This window comes from Podarcis gaigeae (assembly GCF_964106915.1).
Source record: "Podarcis gaigeae genome assembly, chromosome: 8".
Classification (NCBI taxonomy): Eukaryota; Metazoa; Chordata; class Lepidosauria; order Squamata; family Lacertidae; genus Podarcis; species Podarcis gaigeae.
The window spans coordinates 88,087,041-88,110,306 of NC_139684.1; the positions used below are offsets into that span (position 1 = coordinate 88,087,041).

Consider the following 23,266-nt stretch of genomic DNA (forward strand, 5'->3'; position numbering starts at 1 on the left):
CTTTGTCTCCTGCGTTACCCTCCTCCCTTTCAACTCGCCTCCTTGTCTTCAGTCTCCCCCCCCCCCCCCGGTCTGGGGCCACAATAACACCCATTCAACCTTGCTCTTATCTTTTACCCGCCTAAGCCAGACATTCCAAAGAGAGGCCCATTTTACTGTAACATTTAAGCAACAGAAAAAACCCTGTCCCTAGGCTGGTGTAGAAACCTCCCCCCTTTGGGATAATATAGAACAATTTGGAGGTTTTTAAGCAGAGCTTGGATGGATACGATTCTTCGGCTTTGATTCCCACATTGCAAAGGGTTCTGACTAGATGACGTTTGGGGTCCCTTCCAACCGTACGATTCTACAAATCATTGGAGGTTGTTAAGCAGAGGTTGGATGCCATCTTTAAGCGAACCTATAGCTGCGATTCCTTGCAGGAGGTTGGAATAGATGATTCTTGGGGGAACCTTCCACCCCTAAAACTCTGGAATACTGAAGGAGCATCTCCACCCCCTTCGTTCAGCCCAGACACTGAGGTCCAGATCCAAGGGTCTTCTGGCGGTTCCCTCACTGAGAGAAGTGAGGTTGCAGGGAACCAGGGTGGCAATCTCACAGGGTCCCCGGATGTTTGACGGTCTATTGATCCCTGTGCTCGCATCCCACCACTGCCACCAACCCATTACTCTCGGGTACACACTGAGTCCAGACAGTTGTTAAAATTAAACCAAATAAACCAGTTTATTTTATAAGCATTAACAAGTTTATGGTTTCTCAGATAATTTTCTTGTCAGTTTCTTAACCTTAGTTTCTTTACCGGCCTATACCTTCCTAATACCTTCTGACTAATTATCTCAACTGTTTGACTGATTCCTCTTAACAGATTCTCACACCCTCTCGCATCAAACTAGCCCAACCCACAGGTTTATCCTCCCTCTCTTTTCTCTAACTCCAGACTGACTTCTTAACAACTCTAACTCTAAGTGCTCCCCTTGGGTTCCTACAGGTTAGCCATTTTACAATTAGTTAACCCCTTTCCTTATGACCCCAGTATGACGTCACACACCTAGGTGGGCAAACGCCACAACCAGGCAGAGGGCCTTCTCGGTGGTGGTGCCCGCCTTGTGGAACGCCATCCCATCAGACGTCAAGGAAATAAACAACTGTCTGACCTTTAGAAGACATCTGAAGGCAGCCCTGTTTAGGGAAGCTTTTAATGTCTGATGTTTTATCGTTTTTAATATTATGTTGGGAGCCGCTCAGAGTGGCTGGGGAAACACAGCCAAATGGGCAGGGTATAAATAAATTATTCTTATTATTGTTGTTATTATTATTATTATTATTATTTATTAATTATGTGACCCAGCTGAGCTCCCTTCCTTGTAAAGTCCTGTGAGCTGCCATGGTGTCGACCCCTTCTAACTTCTCCCCTCTCCCCCCCCCTCTGTTTTCTCCGCAGTTCCTCCCTCTGACGGCAGCACCATGGAGCGGCTCCTGCTCTGCGTCCTGGTGGTGCTCAGCACCAGCCTGGGCCGTGCCCAGGTGTGCCCCAAGCGCTGCATGTGCCAGAACCTCTCTCCCTCCCTGGCCATCCTCTGCACCCGGACGGGCCTCCTCTTTGTGCCCACCGTCATCGACCGGCGGACGGTGGAGCTGCGTCTGACGGACAACTTCATCACTGTCGTCCGCCGCAAGGACTTCTCCAACATGACCAGCTTGGTCCACCTCACCCTCTCCCGCAACACCATCAGCCAGATCCTGCCCTACGCCTTCGCCGACCTCCGCAGCCTCCGCGCGCTACACCTGGACAACAACCGCCTGCTGTTGATCGGCGCCGAGCAGCTGAAGGGGCTGCCCAACCTTCGCCACCTCATCCTCAGCAACAACCAACTCCAGGACATCTCTCCCGGGGCCTTCGACGACTTTGCTGGCACCCTGGAAGACCTGGACCTCTCCTACAACAACCTGGTGCAAGTCCCTTGGGACACCATCCGCCGGCTCAACAACGTCAACTCCCTCAACTTGGACCACAACTTGATCGACTACGTCCCCGAGGGGGTGTTCACAAACCTTCTCAAGCTGGCCCGCTTGGACATGACGTCCAACAAGCTCAAGAAAATTCCCCCGGACCCTCTTTTCCTCCGCATTCCTGTCTACGCCAAATCCAAGGGGTCTCCTCTGTCCTCGCTGGTCCTCAGCTTCGGCGGCAACCCTCTGCACTGCAACTGTGAGCTGCTGTGGCTGCGGAGGCTCACCCGCGAGGACGACTTGGAGACCTGCGCCTCTCCGCCGGACCTGCTGGGGAAATACTTCTGGACCATCCCGGAGGAGGAGTTCATCTGCGAGCCGCCGGTCATCACCCGATACACTGGCCGGCTGGTAGTGACGGAAGGCGAGGAGGCGGTTCTTCGGTGCCGCGGCGTGGGCGACCCCGAGCCCTCCATCCACTGGGTCTCGCCAGAAGGCAAAGTGGTGGCCAACACCTCTCGGACGACGTCCTACGAGAACGGCACGCTCGAGGTGCTCATCGCCACCGTCCAGGACACTGGGGCCTTCACCTGCATCGCCTCCAACGCCGCCGGGGAGGCCACCACGTCCATCGAGCTGGTGGTCAACCCTTTGCCGCACCTCGCCAACGGCACAGCCCCCAAACTCCCCGAGGCGGCGGGGCCCTCAGATATCTTGACTCCGGCTAAGGGCGCCCTCCCCGCCGGTGCCAACGAAACGGGGGCCTCTCAGGACAAGGGGGTGGCGGCCTCGGAGGTGTCGGCCTCCTCGGTGCTGATCCGCTGGTACCCCCAGTGGCACGTGCCCGGTATTCGGATGTACCAGATCCAATACAACAGCTCTTCGGACGATACCTTAGTCTACAGGTGAGCATCGCTGGGTTCCCTAAAGTGGCAGTTCTTGTTGAGAGGCAGGCAAAATCTCTGGCAGTTAAATGAGGAGAGGCAGCATATAAGTGAGAGGATTTAGACATTAGGAGAGGAGATATATATATATATATATATTTGTGTGCGTGTATGCTTTTACTGATTGGGACGCAGGTGGCGCTGTGGGTTAAAGCCTCAGCGCCTAGGACTTGCCGATCGAAAGGTCGGCGGTTCGAATCCCTGCGGCGGGGTGCGCTCCCACTGCTCGGTCCCAGCGCCTGCCAACCTAGCAGTTCGAAAGCACCTCCGGGTGCAAGTAGATAAATAGGGACCGCTTACCAGCGGGAAGGTAAACGGCGTTACCAGCGGGAAGGTAAACGGGAAGGTAAATGGCTCGCCAGAGCAGCGATGTCACGCTGGCCACGTGACCCGGAAGTGTCTCCGGACAGCGCTGGCCCCTGGCCTCTTGAGTGAGATGGGCGCACAACCCCAGAGTCTGTCAAGACTGGCCCGTACGGGCAGGGGTACCTTTACCTTTACCTTATGCTTTTACTGAAAGATTTTCATGGATAACAAAGGTACCTATATAGCATCTCTGTTTTTCATTCATAGAGTTGCATTTGATGTGATACGCTGTTCACATAGTCGAAATAATAATAATAATAATAATAATAATAATAATAATAGTAATAATAATAATAATAATAAGTAGCACCTTATAGACCGACTACCTAAGGGATGTGGGTGGCGCTGTGGGTTAAACCACAGCGCCTAGGACTTGCCGATCAGAAGGTCAGTAGTTCGAATTGCCGCGAAAATTGTCTTGGCTTCTTTGCTCTTTGGGGCAGGGGTGGGGGGAACATGGGGTTCCCCAGCAGCTCTGGGAGAAGCGGATTCCCCCCCCTGATTTCCCCCTCTAAAAACTAGGTGTGCCCTGTGGTCTGGTGCGCCTTATGGAGCGAAAAGTACGGTACATTTTTGGGCTGTGACCTTTGCACATCTTCCAGTCCCGAGACCATGGGGTGGTACAAAGTTATTTTGGCACCCGTTTCCACCCCGTCATTTTCCCCTTGCACAGGGGAAAGGTCTCAGAGACAAAGGTCACAGACAGGACACGGCAGACTACTGAGACGGCAAAAGGTTAGACAGAGGGCAAGATGTTCAGACAGCTGTGGCCTTATCTGTGAGGGGGGGGGTGCACCACACCCCAAGGTCACACGTGCAGACCATAGCTGTCAACTTACAGATTTGGACATAAGGCACCAGCAGCCTCAAAAATAAGGGATCAGCAGCCAAAATAAGGGATTTTCAGGGCACAGGTATGTTCAACTTCTGAGCCCCTCTGAGGCAAAGGCGGAAAGCCCAGCCAGCAGCCCAACGAAGCCTCAAGCGGTGGTTCCCACAGCGCAGCAACCCGGCAAAGGGGATGCAGCAAGGAAAACCACCGTCACCTCTCCGCTGGGAAGCGCTGAGCAAAGGCGAGTCCCCAGGCAAGGCGGCCGATTTGATCCGCACAAGGCATGCAAGCTCCACTCCCCAGTCGTTCTCAGACTCCTTATTGGGTGAGCAACGCAGCCAAGCAACCCAGTTGGAGCCTCCCTCCTCCCTGGCCGGCAGAGAGGGAGGGAGAGGAGCTGCTTCCTTTGAAACCCGGGAAATTGAAGGGACATCATCAATAAGGGACAGCAGCGGGACACGGCGCTGGGATAAGGGAGTTTCCCACCAAATAAGGGACGGTTGACAGCTATGGTGCATACAGCTGAGGCTCCCCATGGGCGGGAGTGTGCTCCGCAACCCAGTGATCATTCCTACAGTGCTTCCTATGGCAGTGAGTTCCACAGTTTAACTCTGTGCTGCATGAACAGGTTGCTTCTTTTACCTGTCCCGAATCTTATTCGAGGCGACACTTTTTGCAACCGAGAGGAAAGCCCTTGCCCCTTCTTGCCATCAGCAGAAGGCCAGGTTTTTCTGCTTAGAGACACAGAAGCCGTCGCTGGTGAAAAAACTGTCACACAGTCAGAACCTGTGGGTGCCCCATGCTGGCTAAGTTTCCCCACCACCGAAATACGGCTTTCCCCTTTCCGCCTTGTGCGATTTCACCTTGGCTCCGCCGACCGTGGCAGCCTGCGAACGAGAGGAGCGAGTACCCGTCATCCTTTGGGTGCCCAGTTCCTGCCTTTTGAAGTTGGCCTCAGATAAAGTTGCTGTTTTACCTTCTGAAATCCTCCCCTCTGGAGGCTGAAGGAGAATAATTCATAAGCTGCCGGAGCAGGGGAACCACGCTGCGATCAGTGGAAATCCGGTAGCGGGGGAGCTCCAGGGGCCTTTTCATCTCAAAGACATCTCCGTGTTTGTGATTGTTTATCCTTGCCGGAGGGGAAGGGCAGGTTGTGCGGTCAGCCAGCTGGATTTTTGGCTTCGGTCAGCACTGAAAGGATCCAGCAAATGCCAAGAACTGTGGACAGGGCTATGCTGTGCGACACTTCTGAATGGCAGTTTCTGGAAACTGCAGGAGATGAGAGTGTTCCTGTGGTCGTATCCTGCTTCCCTTTTGGGCATCAATTTGGCCCCTGTGAGAACAGCCAGTGGCCTGATCTAGCAGCCAGGCTTTTTAAACTTTCCTTACGGAACCTGCAGGTCTAGAGGCAGTCTGTCTAGATCCCCAGGTTCTTTGGGGTATTTGGCCACTGAAATAATCATATAGAATTATAGAATCATAAGAAGAAGAGTTTGGATTTGATATCCCGCCTTTCACTCCCCTTCAGGAGTCTCAAAGCGGCTAGCAATCTCCTTTCCCTTCCTCCCCCACAACAAACACTCTGTGAGGTGAGTGGGGCTGAGAGATTTCGGAGAAGTGTGACTGGCCCAAGGTCACCCAGCAGCTGCATGTGGAGGAGCGGGGAAGCGAACCCGGTTCACCAGATTACAAGACTACTGCTCTTAACCACTACACCACACTGGCTCTCATAAAACTGCAGAGTTGGAAATGTGGGATGTGAAACCCAAGAGCAGTCAAGTACAACCTTCCTAGAGTGAACATGTTTACACATGGGGAGGAATGTTTGTCCAGCCAGCAGGTAAACTTCCTGTTTCCTTCTGAAACCCAAGAGCAGTCAAGTACAACCTTCCTAGAGTGAACATGTTTACACATGGGGAGGAATGTTTGTCCAGCCAGCAGGTAAACTTCCTGTTTCCTTCTGGGCTGGGACACACTTCCTCTGCGTGTGACTAGAGGTGGGTGTGGCCTCACCTGTGCAGGTAACAAAAGCATAGGACTGGCCACCATCTCTTTCTCTATGACTATTTTCGTCGAAGAAGCAACATCTGCTTAGCCAAAGATGCTGTCTTGGCTTCCAGCCCAGAGAGGACAAAGGGACTGTCTCCTTATGAGATAGTTTCCAGGTGTACAGTGGTACCTTGGGATGCGAACGGGATCTGTTCCAGAGCCCCGTTCGCATCCTGAACAGAACGTAAGACGCAACTGCGCTTCCGCACATGTGCGTGACGTCATTTTGACCGTCTGCAAGTGCGCGAGCAGCAAAACCTGGAAATAACGTGCTCCGTTACTTCCGGGTTGCTGCAGAGCGCAACCTGAAAATACTTACTCTGAAGCGTATTTATCCCTCATCCTGTATTCCACCGGGAGCCAGTGCAGCTGGTAAAGCACTGGATGAATGTGCTCCTGTGGCAAGGACCCCGTGAGGAGTCTCGCTGCAGCATTCTGCACCCACTGGAGTTTCTGGGTCAGTCTCAAAGGCAGCCCCACATAGAGCGAATTACAGTAATCAAGCCTGGAGGTGACCGTCGCATGGATCACTGTGGCCAGGTCGGGGCGGGAAAGGTAAGAGCCAGCACACAGCAAAAGGCATCAAGGGGAGATGTAAGCTTTCAGAATATTTAGAATTAACCGAATTGACAGATATAATAAGACAAAACCAAAAAGTGAAGTGGAAAAGGAATGGGAGTGCCTAAATGAATACCTTAAAAGCCAAGGTTCGAGGACAGAAATCTGGCTGAGTCTGGAATAACCTTGTGAAGTGAAAGGAGAAGAAAGAGGGATTTATATCTAGATGCTAGGATAGAGATGATCAGGAAAACAGGAAGTCACAATGAGAGGTAAAGGAGGTGCTGTGGGATTGGTGGAAGTCAATATTTCTTTTTCTTTTTAGTGTTTATATTACTAACTTATAGGATTTGGATTTGTGTTTTTTTTTGCATGCTTGTTTTTGTGTTTTGTGTATTGTTATTTTCTGTTATTTTGTTGTTGTGTGGAAAATACTAATAAAATTTATTATTCAAAAAACAAAAAACAACAAGAGATGTTCTCAAGACTAGCTCCTTTATGGGGTCTCCCAGGTCACACCTATCTACCTGGTCACATAATAATAATAATAATAATAATAATAATAATAATAATAATAATAAATTATTTATATCCTGCCCTCCCCAACCGTAGCTGGGCTCAGAGCGGCTAACAACAGTAAAATGATACAACATTCTAAAATCGTTCCATTATAAAATCAGTTCAAATCAGATTAATGTTCAGGGAGGTTTTTAATATGTAATGCTGTACTGTTTTTAACACTGATTGGGAGCCGCCCAGAGTGGCTGGGGAAACTCAGCCAGATGGGCAGAGTATAAATAAATTATTATTATTATTATTATTATTATTATTAATGGCAACCATTGGGCTAGAGTTGTGTGAGGATTGCCAAAGGAGCGGGTCAGACAGTGCCTTGGCCAAAGGCCTGGTGGAACAGCTCCGTCTTGCAGGCCCTGCAGAAAGATGTCAAGTCCTGCACGGCCCTAGTCTCTTGTGACAGAGCGTTCCACCAGGCCGGGGCCACGGCCGAAAAGGCCCTGGCTCTGATCAAGGCCAGCCTAACCTTCCTGTGGCCTGGGACTTCCAATATGTTTTTGTTTGAAGACCGTAAGGTCCTCTGTGGAGCATACCAGGAGAGGCGGTCCCATAGGTACGAGGGTCCTAGGCCGTATTGGGTTATAAAGGTTCAAACCAGCACCTTAAACCTGATCCTGTACTCCACCAGGAGCCAGTGCAGCTGATATAGCACCGGGTGAATGTGATCCCGCAGCGAGGACCCCGTAAGGAGTCTCGCTGCGACATTCTGCACCCGCTGGAGTTTCTGGGTCAGTCTCAAGGGCAGCCCCACGTAGAGCGAGTTACATGCAGAGGAAGGATACTCCCAAACAGGTGTGGCAGGAAGCCCTTCAGCAATATTCCCCTGCATGTCCACTCTGGGCAAACAGGAAATGTTGTATTTGACTGATATTACATCCCTCACATACAGGGAGTGAACCTGCAACCTTTGCGTTATGAGCACCATGCTCTAACCAACTCTGCCACTGGAAAAGGACGGTGGACTAGATGCGCCCTTGGCCTGAGCTAGCAATCAGACTCTTCTTAGTTTCTTACGGAGCCTCCAGACAGTCTATCTGGATCTCTTGGTTCTTAGGAGTATTTGGCCACTGCGAGAGCAGGATGCTGGATGAGATGGGCCATTGGCCTGATCCAGTATACAGGCTCTTGTTGTTTAGTTGTTTAGTCGTGTCCGACTCTTCGTGGCCCCCTGGACCAGAGCACGCCAGGCACTCCTGTCTTCCACTGCCTCCCTCATGCTGGTAGCTTCGAGAACACTGTCCCACCATCTCGTCCTCTGTCGTCCCCTTCTCCTTGCGCCCTCCATCTTTCCCAGCATCAGGGTCTTTTCCAGGGAGTCTTCTCTTCTCATGAGGTGGCCAAAGTCTTGGAGCCTCAGCTTCAGGATCTGTCCTTCCAGTGAGCACTGAGGGCTGGTTTCCTTCAGAATGGATATGTTTGATCTTCTTGCAGTCCATGGGACTCTCAAGAGTCTCCTCCAGCACCAGAATTCAAAAGCATCCATTCTTCGGCGATCAGCCTTCTTGATGGTCCAGCTCTCTCTTCCATACATCACTACTGGGAAAACCATAGCTTTCACTATACGGACCATACAGGCTCTACCCATGTTCTTATGCTGCTGGCACATGCCAAGATTTGAGGGGCAACTGCAGCAGTTCGGTTTCCGAAGGATCTCGGCCCCTTTAAAAAAACAAGACAAAGCTTCTAGTCCCTAGGTTTGCAGAAGCAGGCTTTGAATCTCAGATGCCCTGAGGAGGAACTGTTTATGTAAGCTTCGTGGTTGGGGGTCAGGAGACTGTGATTCTCCTTCTCCTGGCGCTTCAGAGGCAGAATGAATTATGCAAAGAAGCCGAGAAGAAAAGGAAGGATAATTCATGCAAAGGCAATCAGGGCCTTGATTTGCACGATTTTAATGCAGGTCACCATATCAAGCTTCATCACGGTGCTGGATTTAGGCATGGAATTTGATCGCGGCTTCTGGGAAATTGCTGAACACACGCGCACAATCGCACACAGGGCACCGGTGGCTCAGTGGCAGAGAAACTGTCTTGCAAGAAGGACGGTTCCAAGTTCAATTCCTGCTGGAATCTCCAGGTAACGATGGCAGGGGCTCTGTGATGGCCTGGTATTCGGACTCGGAGGCTGAACCTGAGGAATCCCAGCCTGCACAGGATTCTCCGCCTCCAGAACCAGCTGAGCCAGGGCTGGGGCATGAGCCTGAAGGGTCCACACCTGTGCTGGATCCTCAGGCGCAGGCACTAGCTGAGTCTGCTCTGGCTCCGGAGGTGATGGAGGACCCATTGCCTGCAGGTCCTCCACTCTCAGCCCCGTCAGGGGAAGCTGAGGTTGCCTCTGGGTCCAGGAACCCTCCAGCCTCTCCTGAGCTGCAGAGGCTCAGGGCAGAGAGGCGGAGGGAAGTAAGTTCCCGCAGGAGGAGTGCTCGCCTCCAGGCCAGGAGAGGTGAGTCACCTGTGGACCGGGGCCGCCCTATGCCTCGGGGCAGATAAAAGCCAGCCAGCCCCAGTCCCAGGTTGCGGGAGCAACATTGTTGGTAGCCAGTTCCTGTCTGAACCCTGTCCTGCCGGAGCTTCTGACCTCGCCTGACTCCCTGCTTGGACCCAGCTTGAGCTTTGACGGACGGCCACAATATTGCACCGCCGACCTCAGACTGGACTCAGACCACACCTCACGCAAAACCACAGGACCAGCACAGGCTCCTTCCTGAAATCCTGGACAGCTTCTGCCAGCCCGTGTTGGCAGTATTGGGCTTTATGGACCAGTGTTCTGATTCAGCATGAAGGATCTCCCTAGCTTCCCGCGTTGACTCTCCCAAAGGCACTTTCCTCCTGGCCAAGTTGTGGAGCCTGCTCCCCTTACTTCTGACAGCGTGCAAAAAAGTCTTCAAGGTGACTTAGAGAGACAGCTGGGGGGAAACAATAGGACGCTAAACATTAGAAGAGGAATAAGCATAAATAAAACAGATGCCCCACAAAAAAGGCAGATTTCAGCAGCCGAGAGAGAGAAGAGCGTATCAGAGACAAGCAGCTGCTGCGATCGGTCCTGATAATAGCCCAGCTCTTAAATAAACTAATTGGAACCAGGGTCTCCTTGCTCCTTCCGAGAGAAGGCGGCATTGATCGGGGCAGGCAGGGAGCACACGGCGGAGGCTTATTAAATTATGAAGGCAGCTCTGCAGGAACAGAGAAAACGTATAGTGGGAGCTTAAGATAAGATAAGAAGATAAGAAAAGCCCGTTGGATCACGCCAAGGGCCCATCTGGCCCAGCCTAATACATCTAAGAATCTAGGAATGTTGATAGACTGACTCTGCACATGGAGGTTCCATAAGACGGCCCTGGGTACTGGGTCGGTCCAGCATCCTGTTCTCATGGGGGCCAAAAACCCCAAACAACCTAGAATCAAGATAGACTGCCTCTGGACCTGGAGGTTCTATAAGAAGAGCCTGGGTACTTGATCAAGTCAATGGCCCATCTAGTGGGAAACCCTTATTCCAGATTTGAGCACAAGAGCCCCCTCTGTGGGAATGTTCAGGGATGCAGGAGAGGATATATTGTCTGATTATAGCCTTTCCAACATGTGTAAACAAGTTCACAATTTAGCAGAGTAACATTCCCCCTTTTAAACTCACAGCGGATGTGAATCCATCCATCATGTGAATCTAACAAATCCATCAACTAGCTTCCTGCAATATACAGGGGAACGTACTCTGCTACCAGCTCACTAGCGTGAGTGAGGAAGGATAATATTCAATCAATATAGCCTCTCCTCCTATCCTCAACATTCCCACAGTATGGGGCTGCTTCAAATTCCTGCATTGCGGGGGGTTGGACTAGATGATCCTCAGGGTCCCTTCCTGTGGGAATGTTCAGGGTTGCAGGAGAGGATATATTGTCTGATTATAGCCTTTCCAACTTGTGTAAACAAGTTCCACAATTTAGCAGAGTAACATTCCCCTTTTTAAACTCGCAGCGGATGCGTTTGCTCAGGCTCGCCAAAGCCTCTAGAATAACTGTTCTGGTATTTCCCCCTTATTCCCTCATAGAAGAGAAGACACGGCACAGTCTTCTATAAAAGTATAAAAAGAGTTTACTCACTCACATTCTGTTCACAATCGGATTCCAGAAGGCAGGCTTTGCTTAGAAAAGTAACATACACCGGGAAACTATCTCATAAGGAGACAGTCCCTTTGTCCTCTCTTGGCTGGGGCCCAAGAGAGTATCTTTGGCTAAGCAGATGTTGCTTCTTCGATGCATTTAGTCAAAGAGAGAGAGATGGCTGCCCTGTCCTGTGCTTTTGTTGTTACCTGCACAGGTGAGGCCACGCCCACCTCTAGTCACATGCAGAGGAAGTCTGTCCCAGCCCAGAAGGAAACAGGAAGTTTACCTGCCGGCTGGACAAACATCCCTCCCCATGTGTAAACATGTTCCCTCTAGGAAGGTTGTTCTTGACTGCTCTTGTGTTTCACATCCCACATTCTCCTCTTCGGTTTCCAGCAACTCATGTTCATAAGCAGAGCTGCCTCCTCTATGAACATGTCTAATTCTCTTATAAAGCTATCCAGGTCGGTGGCCATCACCACCTCCTGTGGCAATGAGTTACATAGTTTGTGCTCTGTGAAGATTTCCTTTGCACTACCTGTCCTGAATATTTCAGCATTCAGCTTCATTGCGCCTCCTCTAGAGGAGAGAGGGAGAAAAACGCCTCTCTTTCTCTGCTCCAGCCATGATTTAATAAACTTCCATCTTGTCGCCCCTTTCTCCTTTTATCTAAACTAAAAAGTCCCAAATGATACAACTGTTCTTAACAGAGGAATCCCTCCACTCCCTCCATCATTTTGGTCGCCCTTTTCTGAAACTTTCCCAACTCTAGAATATCCTTTCTGAGGGGAGGCGACCAGAATTATGTGCAAAGTTCTCCAAATGCAGTCTCACCGGAGATTTGTATAATAATAATAATAATAATAATAATAATAATAATAATAATAATTTTTATTTATACCCTGCCCTTCTGGTTCAAAAACCGGGCTCAGAGCAGCTAACAACAAATTTATTGTAAATGCAGCATAAAATACAGTATAAAAACACGAATAACAATAAAATTCAAAGTTCAGAAATCAATTTAGGGGAAATCCATCTAATAAGCATTAGATAATCACCAGGGCTAGCTGGCTGAATTAGTCATTATGTTATTGGCAGTTTTATTTTCAATTTCTTTTCTAATGACCCCCAGTATGGAGTGATTTCAGGTAGCATTCCCTGAACTTCAGATGGCGGCGTTGGGATTGATCTACTGTGCGTCGAAATTATCGGTCCCTCGTCACCCTTAAAACCTGAAACTGGTTGCTTCTGAAGTGTGGTGAGGACGAAAACAACATCTCCCCAGAGCGTCCCACCCCCTCTGTCTGTGTGAGTCACCTGTCGGATGTGCCTCCTGACAGGAAGAGTGACTCAGTCAGAGACCCAACAGGTGGCTCATTCCGTCTCCTTAGAGAGCGATGCAGCGATTCCGTGATGCCGACAACTCAGTCGTTTCTCAGCTGGATATGCCTGGAATGGAAAAAAAGAGCCCCTTTTCTCCCTCTCTCGTGACACCAGAACTCCTGGATTTTACGTTGCAAGATTCAGGGCAGAGAAAAGGAAGGTTAATGTTTCGTTAACCTGCGGAACTCTCTGCCACAGGAGGCAGGGATGGCCAGCAAATATGGATGGCTTTAAAGAGAGCTGGGCAAATTTGTGGAGGCAGAGGTGCCGGGTTGTCCCCAAGATTGGGGGGCCAGCGCATGTTAAACGGATCAGGACCGCAATACCTCAAGGACCGCCTCTTTACATATGAACCTACCCGGATCCTGAAATCATCTTCCTTTTTTTTTTCCTTCCAAAATTTTTATTAATTTTCCAAATTTATAGCAAACATATCAACAAATATAAAAAGAAAACATCAAAAAACAAACAAACAAACATAGATCCTGACTGTAATAATTCCTCTTTTGTTAACATTGTTAGGTGACTTCCTCAAATCCCCCTGGCTGAGTTTCCATATATATCATTGTAGCAGTTTTCCAAAACAATTTTCACATAAAATTTACACAGTCAATTAACATCTTTCTTTCTTTTCATTTTAACTTTAAACATATTATTCTATAACATCCCATATTTAAATCCTAGGCCAATCTGATACTGGCAAGCAATTCTATTTAGATTATCTTAGCACATTTAGATAAATAGTCTTTAATAGTCTTTAATTTTCTTCCATACCTCCTGGTACTCCTCCTCCTTCTGGTCGCGGACTCTTCTGGTCAGGTCAGCTAGCTCCCAAAAGTCCACCATCTTCATCTGCCATTCCTCCACTCTTGGTACGTCTTGTAATTTCCAATTTTTGGCCAACAAAATTCTAGCTGCAGTTGTGGCATACAAAAACAATCTAACATCTTTCTTGGGCAATACCAAACCCATTATTCCAAGAAGAAAGGCCTCTGGTTTCTTGATAAATGTATATTTCAACATTTTTTTTTATTCATTATAAATCTTTCCCCAGAAGTCTTTTACCTTCTTTTTCTTTACCTTTCCAACATAGATTATCACTTTTATGGTAGATCTCTGCTAGTTTTACAGAGGTTAAGTACCATCTATACATCATTTTCATAACATTTTCATTTAACACCATACATGCAGTGAACTTGACCCCTCCTGGCATCCTGACACCTGAGTGCCAGACAGGTAGCCATTCCAGAAACAACAAACCCAGATGAAGACAAAAGGGTGTGATGAACTTGGCTGGGAAACAGGGAAATGCAAATATCTCTTTTGTTACACTTGATGGGTGTTTGGTGGAGGGCAAGGGGAACCATGGGGCAGGGTCCAGGATGCTCAGATTACGGCCACCAGACCTCCCCTTTCATGATGTAACCATGATGGATGAGTGATGTAGTTTGGGGGGGGTAACATGGGGGTTAGGTAAAGGTAAAGGGACCCCTTACCATTAGGTGCAGTCGTGGCCGACTCTGGGGTTGCGGCCTCATCTCGCTTTATTGGCCGAGGGAGCCGGCGTACAGCTTCCGGGTCATGTGGCCAGCATGACTGAGCCACTTCTGGCGAACCAGAGCAGCGCATGGAAACGCCATTTACCTTCCCGCCAGAGTGGTACCTATTTATCTACTTGCACTTTGACGTGCTTTCGAACTGCTAGGTTGGCAGGAGCAGGGACCAAGCAACGGGAGCTCACCCCGTCGCGGGGATTTGAACCGCCGACCTTCTGATCGGCAAGTCCTAGGCTCTGTGGTTTAACCCACAGTGCCACCCAACTAAGAAAAGTCTGGGTTCTCTTTTGTTCAGGGCTTCCACCTTGTTCCACCTTGTGGCAGGTGAGAGTCCTGTCACGACAGTCTTCAATAAAGACCAAGCCTACTGGCTGCTGTTTTCTTCTGGTATTCCTGGCTGGTGTCCTTGTTTTTATGTCCAAGGGAGCCCTCAGATTCCTCCATTAATAGTTGAGAGGAACAGGGGACGTGACCTTAGAGCATGTCACTCTGTTGTTCCAGTAGCGACTGCACGAACTGAGAGAGAATTGCCTAGGATTTCAGACCAGGAGCTAGAGGCTGCCAACGGGGACTGGACCCGGGGCGTTCTAGATGCAAGGCAGGTGCGCTCTCCCACCCATCCCGCCTTTGCCCAGACTTTCGTGGAATATACAACCTCGCCTCCCTGCACCGTCCTCCTCTTCTGTTTTTCCTTCTTCCTGCACGCATCCCCCCTTGAAGCTGCTGAGTTGCTCCTCTTATTTGCAAGGAGGCAGAGAGGCTGTCAGAACCTGTCCCCTGGGTAGCCATGCCTCCCCTTCCCCCCCCGTCTCCCCGTGCCCTGGCAGATGGCCCAGAACTAGCCTGGCTGGCCGGAAAGAAACGGCTAATGTTAAGTGACCTACTTACGATGCGGAACGCAGCCATGTTGCCTGCACGGCTCTCCAAATCCCACTTGCAGGCGTGGGAACGCAGAACTCTGGAGGCTGTGTTGATGCGAGGCGGTGGGGAGGGAGGCAGGCCAGGCATGGGGGAGACCCGGTCGCCCGGCCTCAGAAAAGGGCATTGTGGAGCTGGAAAATGTCCAGGGAGAAGTCATTCCCCTCCTCTCTTGTGAAGCAAGACTCCAACGTGGACATCCAGGCAGGAGAGTCGAAAGGGAACTCTCCCTTTGAGCAGGGTACAATGGATTTGCAGATCTCTCTGCCACAAGATGGGACGCGGGTGGCGCTGTGGGTTAAACCGCAGAGCCTAGGGCTTGCCGATCAGAAGGTCGGCGGTTCGAATCCCCGTGACTGGGTGAGCTCCCATTGCTCAGTCCCTGCTCCTGCCAACCTAGCAGTTCAAAAGCATGTCAAAGTGCAAGTAGATAAATAGGTACCACTCCAGCAGGAAGGTAAACAGCGTTTCCATGCGCTGCTCTGGTTCGCCAGAAGCGGCTTAGTCATGCTGGCCACATGTCCCGGAAGCTGTACACCGGCTCCCTCGGCCAGTAAAGCGAGATGAACGCTGCAACCCCAGAGTCGGCCACGACTGGACCTAATGGTCAGGGGTCCCTTTACCTTTACCTGCCACAAGATGCATGAGGCTTATAATAATAATAATAATAATATAATAATAAATTTTATTTATACCCTGCCCTCCCCAGCCAAGACGGGGCTCAGGGCAGCTAACAACCGATACAAAAACAAATTGATTGAAATACAACTTGAAAAACAAGATTAAAATACAACTTGAAAACATTAAAACTTAGAGAGATGTTGATGGCTCTAGCTTGTCTCACCCCCTGGTACAGGTTCATGAAAGGGTGACTAAATTGATCGAGGGTTATGGAGAGGCTCTACTAGGAGGAAAGGTTGTAGCACTTGGGACTTCTGTAGCTAAGAGAAAAAGTGTCTTCTTCTTCTTCTTCTTCTTCTTCTTCTTCTTCTTCTTCTTCTTCTTCTTCTTCTTCTTCTGCGATTTCTTGTAGCTGAGCAAGATTGTCTTCCATAAACACGGTTTTAACAGTGTGTCTGTAAGTGGCTGTGGAGGCCGATTCTGGATCCACACGTACTTCCACAGTGGGGACACTGGTTTCCCGGCGGGAGTTGATCCCGGTGAGCGTTTGCCAAGCGTGCCTTCCTCTTAGGGCAGGTACGGCCAAACTTGGCCCTCCAAATATATAAAAATATCCTGAGATTTCCCTGATCTCAGGACTTTCCCCCACCCCACCCCTGGAGTCCCATTTAAAACCGCATTTTCCAAACTCTTAACTTTTATATCAATCTATATTATCCATGGTAATTGTTACACTGCAAGTGAAATCAAAATCCTGCCAATGTTTCCATCTGCTTACAGTGGTCTCTTAGATAAGTTATATATATTTCCCATTCTTTTGTAAAGTTTTTGTCCTCTTGGTTCCTGAGTTTTCGAGTCAGCCGCTCTTTAACTCTCTCGGCAACCTGCAGAAAAACTTGAATTGCCTTTTGCTCCAATTCAGCATTAAAGAGCAGGTTTTCCTGGGGAAAGTGATGGTGTAACAACAAGAAGAAGAAGAAGAAGATAAGAAAGGGTTATTTTTTATGCAATAGCTGCAGCTAGACTTGTATAGTGGTACCTCAGGTTAAGTACTTAATTCGTTCAGGAGGTCCGTACTTAACCTGAAACTGTTCTTAACCTGAAGCACCACTTTAGCTAATGGGGCCTCCCGCTGCCGCCACCGTGTGATTTCTGATCATCCTGAAGCAAAGTTCTTAACCTAAAGCACTATTTCTGGGTTAGCAGAGTCTGTAACCTGAAGCGTATATAAATGGAGGTACCACTGTACTTGCAAAGAATTGAAACGGAAACACCATACCCACAAAAGAGGACTGGATTTGTAAATTATCTTAATTTATTGATATGGCGAGACTAACAGCAGTCATAAGGTACCAGACAAATCAGAAACTGAAGGCAGAATGGAAATGCTATGTAGAGTACATGACTAAACACTGTTCTAAGGAAACACTGTAGAGGAAAATAAGAAAAAATTAACTATACAGTCATACCTTGGGTTAAAGTTGCTTCAGGTTGTGTGTTTTCAGGTTGTGTCTTGCGGCAACCCGGAAGTAACAGAATGCATTACTTCCAGGTTTTGCCTTTCGCGCATGCGCAGACGCTCAAAATGACATCATGCGCATGTGCAGAAGTGGCAAATCGCAACACATGCATGCGCAGACGTGGGTTATGTTCTGCTCATGTTGTGAATGGAGCTCCAGAAGGGATCCCTTTCGCAACCAGAGGTACCACTGTATTAAGAACATTAACGTTAAGATATATAAGATGCAATATACAATAAGAGCTCTAAGTTTAAGAGACTACGAGCTGTGGGAGAGGGAAGAGGAAGAGGAAGAAGAAGAAGAAGAAGAAGAAGAAGAAGAAGAAGAAGAAGAAGAAGAAGAAGAGGAAGAGGAAGAGGAGGAGTTTGGGTTCGATATCCCGCTTTATCACTACCCGAAGGAGTCTCAAAGCGGCTAACATTCTCCTTTCCCTTCCTACCCCACAACAAACACTCTGTGAGGTGAGTGGGGCTGAGAGACTTCAGAGAAGTGTGACTGACCCAAGGTCACCCAGCAGCTGCATGTGGAGGAGCGGGGAAGCGAACCCGGTTCCCCAGATTACGAGTCTATCGCTCTTAACCACTACACCACACTGGCTCAGGAGTGTATTATTTTCTTTTTTCCTCATTTGTGTTTATGTATGTGAGATTGTCAAATGTCTGTTTGTTTGTCTATTTTTGAAAATAATTGTAATAATAATAATAATAATAATACAACAACGCTTGGCCACAAACCAGGAAGGTGCGGACCTGTGCCTAGATGGTGCGGGGTAAAAGGTAAGTTTGGATGAGCCCTGATAACTCCTTTTCTCTCTCTCCCCCCCCCCCCTATCTCAGAATGATCCCTTCGTCCACCAAAGCCTTCCTGGTGAAGGACCTGGCCGCTGGGCGGGACTACAACTTGTGCGTTCTGGCAGTCTACAATGACGGGGTGACATCTCTGACGGCCACCCGCAGCCTGGGCTGCGTGCAGTTCAGCACCCCCCAGGACGCCCCCCAGTGCCACTCGCTGCACACCCAGTTCCTGGGGGGCACCATGATCATCATCATCGGGGGCATCATCGTGGCCTCCGTCCTGGTCTTCATCATCATCCTCATGATCCGGTACAAAGTCTACAGCGGGCAGGAGGAGCACAAGAAAGCCAAAGTCAGCAACGTCTACTCGCAGACCAACGGGAACCAGCCCCACGGAGCCGGCCTGCCCTGCTCGGCCTCCAGACCCGAGGGGTGGGGGGTCGCAGATGTCTCGGGGGCCGCCCGGGTGAGGAGGGACTGCAGCGTGGTGGCTTTGGGCAAGGACAGCGAGAAAGGCCCCAGGAGCCACCCCTCGGAGACGGGAGCCGAGGAGGCGCCGTCTCCCCGGAGAAGGAGGTGGTCACGAACTAATGTGGACCTCCATAGCAACCCCTCTGGGCCTGGGGGAGAGGTGTCCAGAGCAGAAGAGCAAGGTAAGCGAGTCGGGAATGTGGAGAGGATATGTTGTTTATTAATATTCTTCCTAACTTGCTCTAGCAAGTTCCTTTACTTAGCAGAGTTTACATTCCCCTTTTTACACGCACAGCAGATAGCTGGTCGCAGGCTCGTGTGAGCCTCTCACTATTATACAATCCAGTCTGTCTCAGATTGAATTGTACGTTTCTGGCAAGTTCCCTCGAATCCCTCTTAAAAGAATAAAGACACCACAGTCTTATTCATATACAATAAAAAGAAAGTTTACTCACAGTGCGATCCCTGAAGGCAGGCTTTAGGCTTAAAGTTTGTTGTTTAGTTGTTTAGTCGTGTCCGCCTCTTCGTAACCCCCTGGACCAGAGCACGCCAGGCACTCCTGTCTTCCACTGCCTCCTGCAGTTTGGTCAAACTCATGTTTGTAGCTTCCAGAACACTGTCCCACCATCTCGTCCTCTGTCGTCCCCTTCTCCTTGTGCCCTCCATCTTTCCCAAATCAGGGTCTTTTCCAGGGAGTCTTCTCTTCTCATGAGGTGGCCAAAGTCTTGGAGCCTCAGCTTCACAATCTGTCCTTCCAGTGAGCACTCAAGGCTGGTTTCCTTAGGAATGGAGAGGTTTGCCTAAAGTTACAAATGTATAAAAACAGGTTTACCCCGTAAGGGAGATGACCAGAGGGACTGCTTGGCTGGCAGCCAGCAGTACATCCCAGGAAGTTTGCAGAATGAAAAGGAGATGGAAAAAAGAGAGAGGGGTGCTGCAAATGTAGATAGATAAAACTTTATTTGCATTAGCCAATGGCCATAGCAACAGTAAAACATGACAGTATACGCAGAAAAAGGAATTTGATATAAGAGCACAATTTAAAGTCCTGAATCAGCCGTCAGATAGTGGCCCTTATTCTGATTGCCCCTGCTATGAACCTAGTAACCTTTGCTGTTATCTGCTCGTTTTGATCTGATAGCAGAAAGAACATTGCAGCAGTGGCTGAGCGCCCTGGGATGGTTAGTACGAGTGGGGTGGTGATCTCGTTCCTCAGGTCTTTGTAGAGAGCGCAAGACAGGAGGACGTGGGCCGCTGTTTCGGTGCTGCCGTCTCCACAGGGGCAAAGACGTTTCTCAGGCGGGATCTTTTGGAATCGACCCTCAAGTACCGCAGGAGAGGGGTGCTGCGTGACTCGTCCTTTTGTTACCTGGACCGGTTAGGTCACGCCCACCTTCTATCACATGCAAAAGGAAGGATGCTCCAGGAGGAACAGGAAGTTTCGACTGGCTGGACCAAACATTCCCTCGCATGTTTTCTCTAGCATTACAAGGAATGTTGTACTTGACTGCCTTTCATGGATCACATCCCACAGGGAATAGGGTTGCAATTTCGGGGCAGGCCCTTACATTGCCTTTCCAAGCGAGGACCAGGCAGTAGGGGGTGTGATCTGTACCAGCGGTGACATTAAGGCAGCAAGACGTTCCTCACTGGGTTACTGTCATGGTCTTGTTAGATGTGTAGGGATGTGAATAGGTGCCAGGATTTCTTAGATAATTATCCTTCCTTCCTTGCGCTTGTGGGTTCAGCAGGTTGCATCGCTTTTCAGCTTAAAAGAGAAGCTTGCATAGGATAGTTTAGCCTTTTGGTCTATGAAACCCGGGATGCTATGTTTGCCATGTGGGAATGTTGCGGATAGTAGGAGAGGATATGTTGATTAAATATTATCCTTCCTCACTCTCTACACTGAGCTGGTAGCAGAGTACATTCACCTGTATGTTGCTAGAAGCTAGTTGGTAGATTCATTTGAATCTCTCTTGTCCAGATTGGATTATTCCTGGTAAATTCCCCTTTATTCCCTCTCAAAAACAATAAGGACACAACTGTCTTCTTTAAAAGTAATGATGAGAAGTTTACTTACATTCAGTTCACAGTATGATCCTGAAGGCAGGCTTTAGCTTGTAGTTACCCCTCCATTCTGAAGGAAATCAGCCCTGAGTGCTCCCTGGAAGGACAGATCCTGAAGCTGAGGCTCCAAGACTTTGGCCACCTCAGGAGAAGAGAAGAGAAGACTCCTTGGGAAAGACCCTGATGTTGGGAAAGATGGAGGGCACAAGGAGAAGGGGACAGCAGAGGACGAGATGGTGGGACAGTGTTCTCGAAGCTACCAGCATGATTCTGACCCAACTGCGGGAGGCAGTGGAAGACAGGAGTGCCTGGCGTGCTCTGGTCCAGGGGGTCACAAAGAGGCGGACACGACTAAACGACTAAACAACAACAACACAGAAGAGAGTGTGATTCTATTCCATTTGGGGATTGAGCCCATGTACTGCTGGCTGAGAACCAGCAGACTGCAAAAGAAAATCTGGAGAAGAAATGAAGAGCTTCAAGAGAAGGCAGATGTCTGTGTGACCAGTCCTTTTATGGGGTCCCCAGGGTCACACACCCATCTACCTGGTCACAGGCAGGGGGAGGATGCTCCAGACCAGGTGTGACAGGAAGTTCTCCTGTCTGCAGTAACATCCCCCTGTGTGTCCACTCTGGGCAAACAGGAAATGTTGAACTTGACTGCTACAGTGATGTAACATCCCACATGCCACACACCAGATTTCCCCAGACATGTCCGGGATTCTAATGACGGAATTAGCGGGGGGGGGGGGTGGAATTTCTGGAAATCAGCAAAACGTCCAGGTTTGTTTTTGAAACTTTCCCAAGAAAATTGCAACAATTTCCCCCAAAAAAGCTCAATAACTTTTTGTGTCCGGATTTGTTTACTTCTTGAAATATGGCAACCCTAAGGCAGGCTGGATTTTCCTGGTCTCTCTCGTCCCCCCCCCCCCCACCTTTCCTCCCCCTTAGAACAACAATCGCACCAACAGCCGTGTAAAAGGTAAAAATAACGTTTGCTCACTCAGAATACTTGTTGGAGAGTAGCAGATGCAGCAGCTCATTTCGGGTAAACTTAAAATGGTAATTCAATTACAAAGAAATGCTTTAATCTTGCTTAAGATGGAGGCTGAGCCTTAGCATTTGTTCTCACACGCCTGGATTGATGATTTGGTGAAGAGTAAGAGAAGGATGCGGGTGGCGCTGTGGGTTAAACCACAGAGCCTAGGACGTGCCGATCAGAAGGTCGGCGGTTCGAATCCCCGCAACGGGGTGAGCTCCTATTGCTCGGCCCCTGCTCCTGCCCACCTAGCAGTTCGAAAGCACGTCAAAGTGCAAGTAGATAAATAGGTACCACTCCGGCAGGAAGGTAAACGGCGTTTCCGTGTGATGCTCTGGTTCACCAGAAGCGGCTTAGTCCTGCTGGCCACATGACCCGGAAAAACTGTCTGCAGAAGGGGAGAAACGCCAGCTCCCTCAGCCTGTAAAGCGAGATGAGCGCTGCAACCCCAGAGTCATCTGCGACTGGACCTAATGGTCAGGGGTCCCTTTACCTTTACCTTTAAGAGAAGAAAAGACAGGTAAGAAAATATAGATAGCTGTGCCCTCCTTCTGTCAGGGACACTCTGACAGAATTCCCTCTAGCAAACTTACAGGAAAAGCCTGTGAGTGTCAGCTCCTGTCATGTGCCTATCTAACAAATGTGCATTGCTGGTTTGACTGCGTTGTAAATGCCCAAAGGATGCGGGTGGCGCTGTGGTCTAAACCACTGAGCCTCTTGGGCTTGCCTCAAATCTGCACAACAGGGTGAGCTCCCGTTGCTTGGTCCCAGCTCCTGCCAACCTAGCTGTTAGAAAGCACGCCATTGCAAGTAGATAAATAGGTACTGCTCCGACAGGAAGGTAAACGGTGTTTCTGTGTGCTCTGGTTCCTGTCACAGTGTCCCGTTGTGCCCAAAGCAGTTTAGTCCTGCTGGCCACATGACCTGGAAAGCTGTCTGTGGACAAACGCCGGCTCCCTCGGCCTGAAAAGCAAGATGAGGGCCGCACCCCATAGTTGCATTGGACTGGACTTAACCGTCCAGGGGTCCTTTACCTTATTATATACAGTGGTACCTCGAGTTAAGAACTTAATTCGTTCCGGAGGTCCGTTCTTAACCTGAAACTGTTCTTAACCCGAGGTACCACTTTAGCTAATGGGGCCTCCCGCTGCCACCACCACACGATTTCTGTTCTCATCCTGAAGCAAAGTTCTTAACCCGAGGTACCATTTTTGGGTTAGCGGAGTCTGTAACCTGAAGCGTCTGTAACCTGGGGTGCCACTGTATATATATAAATGCCCACAGGATGCAGAGAAATGGTGGGATGAACCAGCTGGGGAACCCCCAAAGGGAGAAGGCTCAGAGCCTGGAGAGTGGTGGTGGGATGAAAATGAGTGGTAAGAGGGAGAAGATGGGGCGGAGGACGTGTTAGAAGATGAAAGGGCAACAGGACTTAGAATCAGAGGCAGAGGCTGGAGAGGAGAGACCAAGAAGCAGGGATGAGTCTGTCGGACTTGCGTTTGACCAAGCTCCTCCGAGCTCAAGTC

At 49.5% G+C, this 23,266-nt stretch overlaps 1 protein-coding gene across 1 annotated transcript in view; it reads left to right on the forward strand.

The window, feature by feature from the left end:
- LOC310851433 (leucine-rich repeat and fibronectin type III domain-containing protein 1-like protein) overlaps positions 1–23,266 on the forward strand; it is a 67,768-nt gene that overhangs the window by 33,125 nt on the left and 11,377 nt on the right. Inside the window, exons 2-3 of the mRNA XM_083753845.1 lie at positions 1,442–2,855; positions 18,206–18,816. Of these exons, the coding sequence (XP_083609971.1) occupies positions 1,465–2,855; positions 18,206–18,816 (2,002 nt within the window). The 5' untranslated portion in view covers positions 1,442–1,464. The remainder of the gene's footprint in view (positions 1–1,441; positions 2,856–18,205; positions 18,817–23,266) is intronic.